This window comes from Rissa tridactyla, chromosome 2 (genome assembly GCF_028500815.1).
Source record: "Rissa tridactyla isolate bRisTri1 chromosome 2, bRisTri1.patW.cur.20221130, whole genome shotgun sequence".
NCBI lineage: Eukaryota > Metazoa > Chordata > Aves > Charadriiformes > Laridae > Rissa > Rissa tridactyla.
The window spans coordinates 146,732,147-146,749,857 of NC_071467.1; the positions used below are offsets into that span (position 1 = coordinate 146,732,147).

The following is a 17,711-nucleotide window of genomic DNA, read 5'->3' on the forward strand; positions in this document are numbered from 1 at the left end:
GCTTTTGTTAAGAAATTGAACAGCAGAGAGTTTATCCTTGATACAAAGTGCTTGTGAAATGAAATTGGTGCTTCTGAGCATCAGAGAACCACTCATAACACTCAAGCTTCCTAAGTAGCAGCCACTATATATACCCTCTGCAAGACTTTCACGTGGTAGTTCACATGTAGCTTATCTACTGAAATTAGAGCTTTCAAATTTTGAGGGGCCAGTTCAAATTACGCTATTCCTCAGGGTTCTGCGGTTATCAGATCCTATAAAACTGTAAAATTGCATCATAACACTGCTATGTTATGATTATAATTACTCTGTATTAAAATGCAGTTACACTGCAGCAGCACACAAAGTGTCTCTTTCCCCGTTTTCCTCTGGCCTTAATCTTCCCATTAGGATCCCATCTCGGGACAGATGATCTTTTCTCATGCTCTCATCTCCTCTGCTAATGGCTGTTAGACCGGGGATGTTCTCTGTGTACCCTTGCCACCTGCCCCTGCCTCAGTCCGTGCCTGCCTAAAGAAAAGGTAAATAAATGAGGAAATTCAGTTGCAGCACCAAGCCCACGTGCTTCCCCTGCACTGGTAACGCAGACTGTGCCTGTGCATCTCTCCCACCCCTTCTCAGCGCCCAAACCTGTGCTGCCTGGAAGGGGCTTTCCGTCAGCTGCAATGCAAAGCTCAAGTCCGACACGAGTTGTCGTGTCTATTCTCCTCTCCTGTGCTGTTTTTAGCTGGTGGGTACTGATAATGTTCAGAAATCTAAGTGCAATTTTTTTAACAAAAAAACCCCCAAAACAATTCAGAAGTCAATTTTAGCTGTGTTTTACTGACAGGGCAGGCAGAGAGAGAGTAAGAGAGTAACAAGCATTACGTGAGATTGGGTAAGAGTGCAGGTACTTTCAAGGAAGCTGGTTTTGTTTTATGTGTTCAGGGCTGTCTTGTTGCTGGCTTATTTTAGTAGAAATGGTGTTCCTTTTTCTTCTGCAAAACGAATTCCCAGAACTGCTTATCTTCATTAGGGAAATACTTTTAACTGCTGGCTCATTTCCTTCCTCTAAATTTCCCAAGAAGTATTTTATTATTATATTTGCTTTCACCCTGAAAAGTAGTCTATTTTTAAGTGTATAATTGCCTGTTTTCTCCTTCCAGTGTTTCCATTTAATTCTACAAATGCAGCTTGTAGAAAGCATAATTGTCTGATCGGTTTCATAGGCCAATCATTGTTAAATGCTCATATTATATTCAGAGTTAAAGATGACTTTATAAACTTAGTATTTGGTGATGAATTTCCTCAGCGCTAATTTTTGGGGCAAGTACCAGCAGCACTTTCACTTAACATAAAAATATGCCTATTGTGTGACTTATTTTTTTTTAGCAAGATTTAGGCAATTTGTTAATGTGTTTTATTAAAAATCAGACACCAGGCCTTCCTTTTTAGAGTGATAAAATTAGGCATCTATAAAATCTGACTCCCTATCCTTGATGGCTTCAGAGATTGTTCATGGTGGTGTTGTCTCAATGGAAGTCTGAAAATGCAATTTCAATGAGTAGAATATTAAAAGGAGCAACAGTTATCAAATTAAATGCAGTCTAATTGTCTTCCGTTGCAGCTGGCAATAATTCATGACACTTTATCACAGATATTTGAAGATAAAGAGCCTTGGATGACTGTCACAAACAGTCTCCCAGGGCTGGGAGAAGGCAACTAAAATTTAAGCAACCAAAACGTAACTGCCATCTGGCTGGCTGATGCATGACGATTTGCTTTGTGAATGTCTGTCTTCTTTCAACTACAGAGAAACTATGGCATACTATTTTGCAACAGCAGAGCTTATTCCTGGGTGCCAGCTGTGTTTTTTCTCTGGAAAAAGTTGCAGTTTGGTTCTTCTGGTTGAAGTTACTAGTTTGTTTCAGTTACGGCCTTAGAGCAAGTTATATATATATATATATATATATAGAGAGAGAGATATGGCAAAACTTTTTGTTCAGTAACATTCATGGTTTGGATCCAATTTGATCCAGTATTAAAAAGCAAAATATTCATGCAGCTAGATTCAACAGAGGCTCTTATACTTAACCTAAATCTTGTTTGATAATATCCTCTGTCTCCTAGAGATTTACAGTACCTTTCAATTTCTGTTAAAGAAAAAATGTGACAGGAAGAGAATTAAACCTGTAAACCCATGCTTACATATGTGATCGCGTCATTGTTGGATCATGATGTCTTATTTAACTGAGAGGGAACTTTATTGTTTCATGTCTGTTTCTGCACTATTTTCCTGTACATCTTTGGCCAGAATCCCAGTTAGTAATTTGAAAGCTTTTCAGAGGTGTAATGTATTTGTTACTGTTAAATATTACACATAGTTACATCATATGTGTCTCTCACATTTGAACCCTTAATCTGTTAAGGGACAGCAGTTATTGAGGAAACGGGTATGTGATGTTTGGCCTGTATTGGGGAGTATCCATATATATAACATATGGAAGGATGATCAGTCATTGAATTTGACAAGTACTGAACACCAAGAATTTAGGCGGCTTAATCTTCAGTTGTGCTAAGCTTTCATGACTACTGCGTGCATTCAGCTTTCCTGAGAAAACTCAGTTGTAGTTGGAGAAGTATGGGAATATATTCAAGATATCCTCAGACAATATCCCTTGTGAAAACTGTAAGAAATTAATTTTCTTTACAATGTATGATAAAATGGCAACTCAGCATCAAGGATTGCCTCGGGTAAAAAAATAACTTATTTCCCCAGGAGAGAAGAGTTATGAGAAAGGTTCTAATAAATATCGCCTTTATACTCACAAAGGTAGCCAACAGTAATCCTCGTAGCAGGTGCAAAAAATCTTTGGAAAAATCCTTTACTTAAAAGCTGTACTTCTCAAAAGAAGAGAGGTGCTTCCTACCTCGTAGATGTGCATTATTTGGACAGGACTGTACAGCTAGAGAAGCAATGGGAAATAACTCTCACATCCTCAAAATACCTGGAAAGCAAAGGAAAAAAAAAAAGGAATTCTTGAAGTACTAATGGGTATGTTCTCTGCATGTTCTTTCCTTTGGTAACATGCTTCTATGGCATTAAAAGATGCAGTAAAGTTTGTTTCTCTTCATACCTGCATTTATATATAATTCTACCTATCTGCAGAACTCTACATCTGTGGGTCATATAACTATTAAAATTATTTTCTTAACTCAGTAGTTTACATGCAAATTCAGCGTAATTTCTGAATCATTTTTATGATTCTTCTTATACGTATAGCACCTGTAGGGGGTGGAATGTATTCTGAAGCAGGTGCAATCAAATAAAGAGGTCTGTCAGAATGGAAACTCATAGCTATCTATTGCTACCAATAAAATGTTTCTCTACAGCTGGGATATTTATGGAAGACTCCAACAACTTCATTTCCATGGTAATGCATGTTAAAAATCATGAAGGCAGCGACTTGGAATACCAGCATGGATCCTAACCTTACTAAGAGCTCCCAAGCTTCTCAGGCCGACTTTAGTACTTAGCTGTGTGTTCCTTTTTGTAGTCATATTGTAAACTTACAGATAGGATTTTAAAAAGTTAAGATGCGAGAGAGAAATATTTAATGGTACAATGATAAAATATATCTGCACGAAGGTTGTAAAGGTTTTCCACAGAGCAGGAGGAATTCTGTTTTCTTTTTATCATCCAAGTAGAAGTGAATGTTTCCTTCCAGAATCATCTAAGGTTATTTAAGTTGAATTAAAACAGTAAACGATATTTTATTTTACACAAAATTTGGTAGTTGTTTACACGTATTTCCTCACACACTGACAAAATTGTTGAGCTGAAGGCTACAATTTAAGCGTGATTTACAAGAAGTATGATGAGCCTGCTTTAAGCATGGATCAAGATACCATTTAAAGCATTCTTACAGAGCACCCCCCTAGGCTCAGTGCTAGAGCTTTCTAGCTGGGGAGGTGGGGGTTTTACCTACTAGTAATTAACTGGAGTAGCTTTATTAGTTACAAGAAACTGGATCTGCGAGAATTCTGTGCAGTTTTAACTATAGTTCAAATATCACATGTTCATCTGAAACAAGCTGTTTTAGTAATTATTTCTTCTTTGTCTCTCGGAGCTCATTTCTTGAGACTTTATGATGCCTTAAATATAACTTTTAATTTCTATGGAAATTCTGTCAGAATGATAAACTAGACTGGGAAGATATATCTTTGTTGTCAAAACTTCTTAATTTACTCTACCTCCTTTTTATACATGGAAGTAATAACTGTTTCTATTGACCATTAAAGAAGAAAAGAATTTGGTAAGATAGCTGGCTTTTGTCATCTTCCTGACAGTATTGTTTTAATTATGTTTACTCTTGTGACTAATCTAGAGCTGCTGAAGTTTTTAGAAGTTGCTTCAAAAGCGTCAATGAGATTTAGTGGGCAAGTACATCCTGGCATATAAAGTACAGCAGAAGATACAAAAAACGTCAAGAAGAAAATAACCTGATTATATCTGCAACAGCTTATGCAAAATGCATCTGTAATGATGTTAATGTAGGATGAATTCCTGCTGAAACAGGATTTATGGTGCATATATTTCACCTAGAACATGAACGTTTTCATCTAGAATACAAGCTGTTGTCAAGTATATCTTCAGTTCAGGACTATGTCAGTAGGAATGGGTTGTGTGTGTTGTGGGGAGGGGGTGTCAGGTCTGCACGGCAGCACGGCGGGGTGTGAGGGTGGTCCCACGCTGCTTGTTGGGTATAGGAGGTGCTGCAGGAGAGGAATTTCTCCACCACCGGGGGGAATTCTAAATTCTAAGTCCACCTCTTCCATTTTCTGTACCACTGTTTATTTTCTAAGTTTATTCTAATTTTAAAACACCACCATTGAGGCTTTGTTTATTTTGCTTTGGCGCAAAAGGAGAAGGAAGGGAGGAAGGAACTGATAAATACCAGCAGGTACTTCTTTTCCAGTATTACTTGTAGCTATTCAGCAGTAAAACTGGCAATGCAGTTGACTTAAATATTCTATGGTTACAACAATTTGGAACAAGTAAATGAAGACTGGGAATTTGGGATGTGTTTCATTTCTCATCTTGGACCATGCACTCTTATATTTTTCTTTTCGTTGACTTAGATGCCTTTTAGGAAGGTACAGACCATCATAACTACTGACCTTTCCTATTCTTAGGTTTTTAAACACTTACTAAATTTTTGCATAATACTTCAAAATTTTACTTTTTTTACTGTGCTAAATGTATATGATTTGAAGTGTAAACTGATTGCAGTGAGGTTGAATGGCATACAGAGTATTTTGAGTGTTGGAATCTCAGCTTTGTCTTTGAAAGAAGTAGACATTACAAAGACTTGGACTGTCTTCTGAACCATGCACTTGATTGTGGAATTGGGTATCTGCAAGCTCGAAGATTTGGTCAACCACTAGCACAATTTCCTATGGCACATGTAGGATTCATGTATTTTACATCTGAATTTGCTGTGACATGAGCATGACAACAACTACTGTTGTGTTAAAGACTGTGAGACCTAGGAAGCTTTCTTCCACAAATAAGTATCTGTCTCTCTCGGAGTAGCAAATGTACAACAAAACCATCTTTTGGAGATTTAAAATGAAATAACATTGTAAGCCTATATCTATTAGGAATTTTTTGAATGTTCTGGTAAATTATGTTTAGAAATGTCAAAAAACACAATTATTTTTTTAAGGTGTTGGGTTTGAGTACTGCTCGTTGCTTTGTTAGAGCATAGCTGTTGTTACAGGAACTTACCGGCCATCTTGCCTTGAAAGCCATCAGACATTTTGCCATAGATTTCACTGATGTGGTTACACAAACTGTATGATTGGGACTTGAGGATAGCAAACATTATGATTATAATATAAGATGACTGCATGAGGTAACTGTTTGCCTTGCCAATTGCTTGTGGTTGGGAGCAGAGCTGTCTTCTGCAACACATTTGTGATTTGTACTGCATTGTTGACTTGCAGTGTAGTCTCTTCTGCTGCTCCCACGAGCAACAGGACTCGGTATTTCAAGGGTGAGTTTTATATAAAACCAAGGTGCATCTTTCATTCTAATATGTATTTGCTGTGGTTTTTTTTCCCCCCCTTTCAGGAGGATACAGATCATAATTATTATACTTCAAGGACATACGGTCCGTATGATTCTACCAGCCGGGATTTGTGGGTCAATATAGACCAAATGGAGAAAGACAAAGTAAAGATTCATGGGATCCTTTCCAATACCCATCGGCAAGCAGCAGTAAGTTGTTGTTATACCTTTTTCTTCTTTGACTGACGTGGGTATATTTTACCAGTGAGCAATGCAGTAGTATTACTAAGTATTGTGACTACTGTTCACAGAGCTTTATTTTAGTTAAACTATGAAAGTCTGCACAGTGTTGCTATCAGATGATTCCAAGTTGCCTTTTTGCACCTGCTATAACAGTCCTTCAGAGACACCTTTACAGATATATTCAAAATTAACCTGTGTTTTTAAGGATCGCAGACTATCAAACAATAAACTAGTTGTGTTGCGGAAGTCTGAAAGAATGTTACCATTGACTTCAATAGCAACAGAACTGCGTTCAGGATTAAGTTGCTGAAGTTTAAGTCTACCAAGTGCGAGTGGGAGGTTTCCATTTTGTACGAGGTGTCACACTTATTTTTTCTATTGGGAGAACTGATAAAACTCATGAGAACACCATATAATGACAGAAGTATTAGATGTCAGTCGGGGCAATCCCAAGCACAAATACAGGCTGGGCGGAGAATGGATTGAGAGCAGCCCTGCCGAGAAGGACTTGGGGGTGTTGGTTGATGAGAAGCTCAACATGAGCCAGGAACGTGCGCTCGCAGCCCAGAAAGCCAACTGCCTCCTGGGCCGCACCAAAAGAATCGTGGCCAGCAGGTCTAGGGAGGTGATTCTGCCTCTCTGTTCTGCTCTGGTGAGACCCCACCTTGAGTATTGCATGGATCTGTTGGAGCAAGTACAGAGGAGGACCACAGAGAAGATCAGAGGGGCTGGAGCACACGTCCCATGAAGACAAGCTGAGAGAATTGGGGTTGTTCATCCCGGAGAAGAGAAGGCTTTGGGAAGACCTTATTTGTGGCCTTTCAGTACCTAAAGAGGGCCTACAGGAAAGACGGGGAGGGATTCTTTATCTCAGGGAGTATAGTGATAAGACGAGGGGTAGTGGTTTTAAACTGAAAGAGGAGAAATTTTGATTAGATATTAGGAAGAAAGTCTTTACTGTGTGGGTGGTGAGATACTGGAACAGGTTGCCCAGGGAAGTTGTGGATGCCCCATCCCTGGACATGTTCAAGGCCGAGGCTTCAAGTAACCTGGCCCAGTGGGAGGTGTCCCTGCCCATGGCAGGGGTTTGGAACTAGGTGATCCTAGGTGGTCCCTTCCCACTGTAACCATTTTATGATTCTATGTGATCATAGTTTCAGGGTATCAACAAATAAATATCACAGAGTTTAAATAGCAATCTTGTTTAACTTACTATAATCATGTTGCCTGGTAAAATGGTTATGAAAATAATGGGCTTAGATGCTTAGAAGTGAAACTGAATGCTGCATGGTTTACAGATTGTATGCTCAGATCTCACCTGTACCTGGAAACTGCATTCGTAGAAGAGCCAATAATAGCAACTGGGTTTTGCCAGTTTAAAAACAAACTCTCATTAAAGCTTTATTTAAAAGTTGTACAGTTCTTAAAGATACAGGTGTGTTTAACAGTTTTAAAGCTGAGGGAAAAGCCAAGTTTAATTCATTTTTTCTCTCAGTTTATCTCCCTGGCATCAGCCAGGTGACTGGCTCAGAGGAATGTACGAGGCAGCAAGAAGAAATACTGTGGTGTTCAGCTCAGAATACAAAAAGCAGAGTGGGGCAATAAATCCGCTACACGTGACTAGCAGAGTTCAATACATAAAATATATTTCTAATATCCAAAAAGACTGTAAGGAACCAGGGATAATGCAAATGCAGAGGGTTCAGGCAGTTGTATATCTTTGGGGTAGATTTAATAAAATGCTCTTGGCTGTTCTCTTAAGACAATTTGTTTCTAATGAGAAAATAACTTCAAGGGTACCTAAAAGTGAGAACCTTTGTCTGCCTTGCCACCTTCATCTGGGATCCTGGTGCTCTGTGTTGAGGGAGAGAATGGAAACACGCCAAAAAAAAAAAACAAAAAAAAAGGCAATAAAGGAATTAAAAATACCTATATAAGACATCTTTCCCTAATAACAGCAATTCATGTGGCTTGGGACTTCAACATTAGTGAAGAGCCTTTGAGAAATGTTACCCTGTTGTTTAATGATCAGTGAAGATGACACCCTTCCATGCCTTTGTTTCCAGTTGGATCCCTGAGATTATACACCTAAAAATGTCAATTCCGAGGTGGACATTTTGTTGAAGTTATTGAAACAGAGGTTTAAAGTGAAATAATGCTTGTGGAATTGGTGTGGAGAACCATTCAGCACGGCAGAGGGGAGCTCAGCAGCATCGGGGCTTCAACTCTCTCTCCCCCAAAGCAAGCAGTTTAATTAAGACTTTTCTGCTGAATGTCAAGCGCCCATGCCACCTTTCTGCTGGCTTCATCGGGCAAGGCTGTGGTCCCAGTTAAGCACACTGATATCTAGATCTGTTCATACTTACCCAAATGTCTTGGTTCGTGAACTCAAGTGGCTGCAGCCATGTCCACATGCTGTTTTAAAGACCTCTTTATCAGAGATTTGTTTTATGCCTCTTCTGAAGGACGAAAAAGTACTAGTGAGTCATCTTGTAAGGCTTTATATTCTATTTCTTGGTCTGTAATTGATTTAGTATATATGTCCAAGTAAACACCACCCATGTGGATTACACAAAGAAGTTATTTTAAAAAAAGATGTGTTCTCTATAACTGTATAATAACCATAGAGTCGTGTATTCTGAGCAGATCATACATAACTAAGTAGCAATCTCTTCCCTTCTCTTCCATAGAGATAAAATTTGCCGTTACTCTTTTTAAAAGAGTATTTTGCACAACTTTCTGTGACTTGGTGATTTACATGTTGATAACTTCTAAAGATTGCTCTTCAATTTGGCTGGAGAACAAAGAGTTAAATTATTATATGCTAAGTATTAATGAATTTTTCTAATAATGTCAGGGATTCTTTGAATGCTAAAAATTTTACACTGAATTTGTGCATTTTGCTTCATTTGGAAGTATGTAATCCTTAGAGTCTCTGTAAGCCATCAGTTTTTGCTTCTGCAGGAAAAAGTAATAGAGAGAGGATCCGTGAGATGGTTTGGCTCTGTAAACAGCATATTCATTGTTTGGGGAAAGTTACAAACAAATATTAATGGAACAAATAAAACACCTAGTGTGACAGGATTTATAACCGCAATAGTGGTGGGTTTTTTTCAATACGTTGCCACCATCTTCGTCACTGTATAATAAAATTTTAGGTGTTGCTTGGATGCTCAGTGTGTTTAGATTACATATCTAGTAGTTGATTACTCAAGCACTGAGTACTCATACTTGTGAAGCTAAGTTCCATTTTTCTGTCAGTCCATTCTGTCATTTGTGCATGGAGAAAACATTTTTTTACTCCAGTGGGTCGAAAATTCTAATATTCTTTCTGAAAAATGAGATTTGCTTTCAAGGAGCAAAAGTGAAACCACATTTATTTCTGTTGCTGTTGTGATATTGTGCTTTAAAAGATTCCTTAAATCTTGTTCGTTCTTTATTACAGTCTTACGCTAAATAATTGTCTATATTAAACATGATCGCGTTGTTAGAATTTAGGACATCGCTTTTTGATTGGAGTCAGTGGGAGATCTATATCTGGCTTGGATGGGCATAGGATCAAGTCTTTATTGCAAACATCTTATTCTAATATTTAAATTATAGCAATTTAAAAGACTGTTAAGGGGGCACAGTTGTCTTTTGAAGCAGTTTAATGATTATTGTGTTGTTCAGAAAGTTAATGGGTAAAACAGGCAATAGCATATAAAGGAAAGAGGGAGGGTTTGGTCAGAAAATTGATGTTTTTAACAGTGTTCTTGGAAACTATGTTTGGTAGAGCAAGGACATAATGTAAATGGAACACATACATAAACATAACATACACTTCATCTGTGAAAACTTTAGAACATGGAGAAAAAAATTGTTTAAGTTAATTCATGATCTATCTTGCCATTTGCCATTTCTGTACATATGGATATACAGAAAAGGTCATTAGAACGTACTCAGTCCAATTAATACAATGCAAATGGATTTTGCATTCTAATTAAAAACAAACCAGTGCTAATAAATCCTGTCAAAATTCTGTCTTCTAAGTTACTGTAAATCTTCAGCTGTTAATTTCATGCTAAATAATTCTTTGAACACTTCTGGTGGATGTAAATGTAATTCTTCCTGAGAGAAGAAATACTCAGATATAATCTGAAAATAATAAACCCAGGATATAAATAATGGTAGGGAAAATAAAGACAAAATGCTTCCCCCACACACCTTTTTTTTTTAAATGTATGGACTGTTGCCCTTTCTTAAGTGGAGACATCAAAGTTTACGGTTGAGGGACAGTCACCGACAATCCATCTTCACACCAATTTTTACTGTAGTAACTCCTCGTAATAACAAATAAAAATGGGCCACGTACACAGTTCCTATTTGGGCTTCGGGCCATTATGGAAGTGATGTGCTATTTATGAGGTATTATGTTTACAGTGAAAAGTCCTTACCAGGATTTCAGCGCTCCTTTCTGTCATGGCTACTGGTTTGGTCAGAGTTTAGCCAGGTAGCACACCAGGTGATGATTATGGGTGGCCACAATAATCAGTAAGCTTTGTGAAAGGAATGGAACAGATAGGAAAGGAGAAGAGCCATAGGCGGGGATGGAAAATGGGATTGAATTTGAATGATGCTTTATGGTGAGCTTAGGTGAGGAGAAGAGTCTGTTCTCCAAATTGCAATTCTCTGCTGTGAATTCAGCTGATCAGAGGATTGTCACCTGTAGGCTGACAGGGGGAAAAAAAATAAATTATATTTTGCAGTAAGTACTTTAAGTAGATCTTGTTAATACTTCTGATGAATATTCCTTTATAAATCATTTCGGCTCCTCGTTAACAGTATAGAGAGGTTTGGAAACTGGCGCCAGGTGGGTTTGATGGAGGAATTGCCTTCCAGTGACCAGCCTTCATCAGATAAGCACCCAGGTAGCAGCAGGATGTCAGGGAGAGCACTTGAATCGGAAGGAGTAAGTGGCAGAGGAGCAAACCACCTGCGGCCAAGGGAGCGGGCATCCTGTAAAACTTAGGTGTTGCTAAGGCCCTAAACATCGATGACTCCTCTTAAGAAAGAGGTGAAAGCAACATTATTTTAAGGAAGAACTCTACAAATCTTTATTAATTTCTTTCTTACGAGAAAGTTATAATGAGTTATAATGTCTGTTGATGTATTTGTATTTTCTGAAGTCTTCAGTTGTGAAGATCCACTGCTTTCAGGTGTTTAAGTGCTACACAGAATTGTTTCCAGTTAACTATTGGCAATTCCAAATTAAGAATAGCAAGGATCCAGTGAAAAATAAAAAGCAATGAAACAGGTGTTTGAAGTGGAGGACTGTTCATATTCTTTTCTGTTACCTTTGTGCGAAATATCAATTTTATTTTCTGGTGTTATTCTTTTCAGAGAGTGAATCTGTCCTTTGATTTTCCATTTTATGGCCATTTTCTACGTGAAATTACTGTGGCAACTGGGGGTAAGTGGCTTTCTAACCATTTACTTTGAGTAATATGAGAAGAGTTTCTTGCAGCTATTTAAAATACCGTTTTTCCCCCTGTATATGTCAAGAGATAAACTGCAGCATTTATTTAGGAAATTTTGCTTTCTGCAAAAAGAAAATTACAAAACATCGATATGATGAAAAAACTCCAGCTGCTCGAGTTGAACTGTTATAAAACCCTCTCAGTGTAAGACTTTATAGCATTAATCATTGTCCATTTTGGTATTTCCCCCAGAATTTGCGTGTGTGTGTGTGTCTGGCGCAGTTGCACTTGTGGAGATAGGAAAAAATAAGGAGGGAAACAGGTTTTGCCTGAATGAGGGCAGAGGATTTACTATGTAAAGATAGGAAGTGCTGCTAGAAGTACATAACTTGTCACCTGTAAGGCAAAGCCATTGTAGCGTGGTGCCTTGGTGTGGTACAGTGTCTGCGGCAGTACCATAGTATTCCTCTCCTCTTTGAGCACACCCACAGCATCTTCTGGTCCTTGAATGTGTCCAGCAAGTTCATGGACCCTGGCTGGTGGTGCTGTGCCTAGAGGTGTGACAGGACGAGCAAACAGAAATAGGGCCACCATCAACAGAACTGTTCCTGGTCACGGTTTCTCCTTCTCATGCTATAGGTGGCCAGCTGGCTGGGATCACGGAATGGCCGTGTTCCACTGGAGATCTGAATGGGGAGGGTATGGCTAAAAGATTAGGGAAGAATTGCAGCCAGTGTCTCAACAAGATTAGGAGCTGGAACAGAGGTTTCTGTCATGCTCTGTGTCAGGATCTCCCTTTTTCTACTAAAGCAGAAGAATAAGAGAGATGGACGGAGGTGAATATAAAGGGTCATATTAAATGGTTGATTTGCAGTCAGAATAATAAAAAGGGATGCAGAATTCTGGGATGACTTCAGTCCCAGGGTTTTATCTTCTTGGTCAGCAATGATATTTTGATGATCATTTGGATCAGATGAGCCATGAACTGCTGATTGGGATTTTGAGACTTGTCTGATTTCCATTCTGCTTTGCTTTTGGTTTCATTTTGGTGCTTGATCATCGATGCTTAGCTCTATACTCTTTTATTAGAGGTGTTACATTTAATGGAGTGCCAAATCAAGTGCATGATCTGTGTAGCATGAAAGAACGGGGCGAGATGGATCCTGCACAGCTAAAACAGCAGCAGTGGGACCAGTGTTCATTCTGTAAATGCCCCTTATTCTTACTGCTTAACTTGGTTCCTTAAGACTTCACAAAATTCACTCTTTCTCAAAGTTGTTCTTGTGTGGTCACTCTGCCAGGCCTTCACTTTTAATAGAAGCCCTGAATTTTTACCACTGCTGTCGCTAATGTGCTGCTGTCACCGCTCTCCCCCATCTGCCCCCAAAGGCTTGGGAGTAAACTTAAGCTCCCAAGGAGATCTGTGTAGTAGTAATTTGTGAGAGAAACGTATTTTTTTTTCTTTTGGTGTAGCACATTTGGGGAATTTGTGTGTTTTCATTTGGGTTGGGTTTTTTGGTTTTTTTTAAAAAAGCATGTAAGTATTATAAGAATAGCTGCAGAGCTGCAGCTCTGCAGCACTCTTGTCATGAATAGAACACTGAATGATAATTCTGCTTTTATTTTTGATCCACTTCTACTAAATAAAATAATATTGGTGAAAATAGATCTATGGATTATTGTCAAGCTAAATTGAACTATAACATCAGTCCTTGTGCTACAGGACACTGACATTAGCAGAGAGATACTTCTGTCTTTCATGTGACACTTCCATGATTTTCAACCTCAAAATTAAGCATGAAAAAGTAAGATCTAGTCAATAATCGCTTTAAAAATATTATCTTGATAAAGCCCAGTAACTGTAAGACATCCTGTTAATCCAGGACAGGATGCAACTTTTTTGTACAACTTTGACTCCTAAATGCATTTAGTGGAAAAAGAAAGATCTGTTTCTGTTCTAACTCTCTGATAAATGCTTTGCTTTGGCTATACTTGCAAATTTTGTTATCATAAGTTATTGGTGGCGCAGTGTGGCTTATAGCCCAGCAACAAAGGATAAAGAGAGGTTCCAAGTGCTTTTTATACTGTATGGTCTACTCTTTCTTGTAACCAAGATTAACAATAGTAATGCCATTGTAAAGAGATCTGGAACACTTCCAGAGGTTATTCTGAGATCAAAACAATGGCAGAGTTAATGTGTATAGGAGTCCCACATGACAGATGTCTACTTCCTGGAGAGCTGGATATGATTAATTATGCTAATGACAACAATACAAACTGTTTTTACCTCCAAATCATAAATTAAATAACCTTGTTAAAAGGAAAGTTGAGGACAATGGCACATTAAATCTCTGTCACAATAAAAACATCTACCCAAATGGCTTCTGCCGTTCTTCATGTAGGTTGTATTGTGGCATAGTAGGGTTTCCAAGTTACTTAAGATGACTTTGAAATTACTGAGGTGTAAAACTCAACTTTTTCTTCTGTTTAACTAATATTTTTTTTTCCCTCTTCAAAATGCTTTTGCTGAGCTGATTATGTTTGACTAAACAAAGGAAGAACAAGGAGTGAAAATAACTAGTTTGATGCTTTATTCACTGTTGTCCTTAGTTTGTATATGATAAAGCTATTTAATTCATAATTAGGAGGTAAGGCAGCTTATAGCGTTATTAACATTTGTGGTTCTTTGGAATATGGGCATCTATCTCCACGCATTCCTTTAGAGCAATTTAGTTTTTAAAATTTTAAAATTATTTTAAAATAGAGTTTTTAAAGCAATCCGTGGAGAGCTGTCAAAGCTTTAATAATAGTAGATAAGAAAAGAAGGTGAATTCTCTTTTTTTATGAAGGTTTCTGAAGTTTGTGATGTACAGGCCACAAGCGCGTTTATTTCTGTAATAACTACTCATGAGTTAGCGAGTCAGGTTGCAGTCAGGGAGATAAACTCATGAGGTCTGGTTCGTTGCCTGTCACTGATATCCCTAACAGACCTCAGTGGCTGCGGAGGTGAGAAAACCCTCTCTGTGTTTTGGCTCTCCAGCCAGTGTCCTTGAAGCTCTGTAGCCCTACGTCCTACTCAACATGCTTCATACTTGTTTGTATTAATTTTCCATGCTCGTGGTAGTAAGTCCCTCCTGTTTATTCTCTGTGGCTTATTTTTTTTTGCTTATCAGTCTACGTTTTTCTAGTGCGGCCTTGTATCATATACTGTACATTATTTAGGAATTGTTTTCCCCTGTGTGGCATTTCTCATTGACGTTACATTTCTCTATGGTATTGCTACACCTGTAGCAACATTGCAGAGGAGGGTGGTAGCTAACCCAGATTATTATGGATTTTCACTAAAGCTTATATTTGTTGCCCAGGATTAATCAAGGTTTTAATTTTCTTTTTTTTTTAATTTCTCCTGATGGTTTGGATGATCAGAGGTTGTAAGGGTCTTAAGGTAGTTTGTCTCTCTTTTTTTCCATGGAATAATTGAATGTTATTGTATATAACCTGTAAATCAAGAACATATAATAGAACTAAACTGCTTAGAAACATAAATCATATTTAATTTCCACATTTAACTATAGATACTTGGAAGCAGCAAAGGAACCGGCAAATAAAAACATAGTTCTGTATTATCGTATACCGGGAAAACAATTTTTTGGCCATGGAACTCTTCTCTAGAGTTACACTATCAAGGAAATGGTATGTTTGCTGCAGCCCCAGTTTGTTCGCCCTTTTGGCCATTCAGGTCATGAACTCCACAACAGTCCTGCTGAATATCTGTTCACTGGGGCTAAGATGAGATTTCTTCTATATTCAGTGCTCTCGTGGTCTTGTCTGTAGCAGGAAGAATACAATAGTGGAAATAGCAGTGAATACATAGAAAAGGCGTTTAAAATTTGACCAAAGTATTTGTACAGGTTAAAATAAAGCAAAAATCTTCCTCAAATAGACATGAAAACTTGGGGTTAATTTGGGGCCAATTCCTACTAGAGGCATCTGTAAGTATATGGTGGCAATAACTTCCCTTATTTTGACAGTTTATTTATTTCCCCTTTATTTTTTTTTTTCTGGTAGTGCAACATCTGGAAGCTCTAAAACAGATTAGATGATACTGCCAGTCAATATGACCTTTGATTTAGACAATCTTTGAGGAATTGTCATTAAAATGAAAACCATGTGTGCATCACTTAAAAATGTTACAGTTTGCTGATAAGTGACTGTCAGCTTGGGTTCTGTTCTGGTTTTTGTTAAGATTTTTTCAAACCTTGTTTCTGTTAATTTTTCTCTGTATCTAGTGAACATGTCTAGACTGACCCAGAAAATTCTATCGTGGCTAGAATTTTCTGACATTGAGGTTGTTTGCTTTGAACCATCCATCATGCTTTATTCCCAAAGCCAGTGACTGCTTTGCAAAACAGAAGTCAATGCAAGTATTAACATGCTAATTATGACTGTGCACTTAATGTTTTGCTAGCAAATTCATTTCAATTAATTATGTCATTAATTAAATGAAATTTTCAGAATTGAAAGAAACTGTTGCTCCTTGAACATCAGTCTCAAAAATGTAGGGTTAACTACTTTCAGCAAACTTAAAATGGAAATTACGTCTGTGAGCTAAATCCTGAAGTCTCTGGTTAACTTTTCACTCAGTCTTAACTCGGGCAACTAACTGCCAATATTCAAGTTCAAAGGGAGAAAAGAAAGTCTGAATCGAGGAGAGAAAGATATGAAGGGCAATGCGAGGCTGGAGCTTAGTTTGCTCTGGGACATGAACTTGTAGACCCCAACTAGATGGACTGTACCAGGACAAGAGGATGCTGATGATTAGGGGAGAGGATGAGTGAGAGGAAGGGGCTCAATGTTGGAGTTGCAGTGGTGTATCAAGGAGCCAGGAGTCTCATGAGGTGAATGAGATGAAAGAAGTTTATACACTGAAAAGGCAGAGTGTAGCTGGATGTGGTTTTATTTGACAGGGAGCACTGGATTATAGCAAGGAGATGGTATTATCCTGGAAAATCTAGAGGGAAGAAAAACTGCAGGACAAATGGATGGAGGGAGAAATCAAGCTGGAGGTCGCTACTATTAGGATAAGTAATAGCCATTTTGCCAATTAATTGCAAATAGATTGGCAAATAGAAATGGCAATAGATTGGCAATTTCAGTAATAGCTCCCAGTGGGGAAACTCTTGTACTGGTGTCGAGGAGCACAGATGAGTGGCACAAGAGAGAAAAACAGGTGTGAATGAAAAGATGAAGCTTCAATGTTACACCTCTTTGGTGCTCTCTGTACTCTATCATGCAGGTTATTATGTTGGAAATAAGTGCGTTTCTGCAGGTATGTGAAATTGGAAACAAGAATACTATTGACAGAAGAATACAAAGCAAATAATTGTGGCAGGCTTTCATGTGGAAAAATATGAAAATCAGCATGCTTAATGGTAGGTAAGTTACGCTATGAAAACCACAGAATTGTAGGGGGATAGGTTATAAGCTGAACAAGGTAAGAGAAACTGCCTGGTGACCTCTAGTAGGCAAAGATGACTATCTACCCCAGCAACCTCTGAACACGTCAGTAACAGCCTGGACATCCCAGGAAAAAGTCAATTTGAAAGACACATCTTTATAAGCATAACTTATAAAACGTATGCTACCAAGAAGTAACAAGTAACAGAGAAAGAAGAGATTAGTATTTGGTGAAGGAAAGCAAAAGGACTGAGTGACACGGCTATTGCTTTGTGAAAGCTTAGCTGATTCACGATGGGTTGATCACCAGTAGCGCTGGAAAGAGACACTGTGCAATGAAAGTGCACCGAGTCTGAAATAACTCTGGTATGAGCTATAGGCAGGGGCACAGATCGCAGGCAAATTTACAAGTAAAACAAATAGATTATATACAAAGGGTACAATTCATCTAGCTGTGTCAACGTCTATATCCACATTTGTCACCCTAAACTCATGTATAG

At 38.2% G+C, this 17,711-nt stretch overlaps 1 protein-coding gene across 1 annotated transcript in view; it reads left to right on the top strand.

Annotated features, from left to right (window-relative positions):
• The window catches only part of PLXDC2 (plexin domain containing 2), a 282,172-nt gene that overhangs the window by 142,770 nt on the left and 121,691 nt on the right, over positions 1–17,711 (top strand). The window contains exons 3-4 of the mRNA XM_054189766.1: positions 6,116–6,262; positions 11,678–11,747. Coding sequence (XP_054045741.1) covers positions 6,116–6,262; positions 11,678–11,747 — 217 coding nt within the window. The remainder of the gene's footprint in view (positions 1–6,115; positions 6,263–11,677; positions 11,748–17,711) is intronic.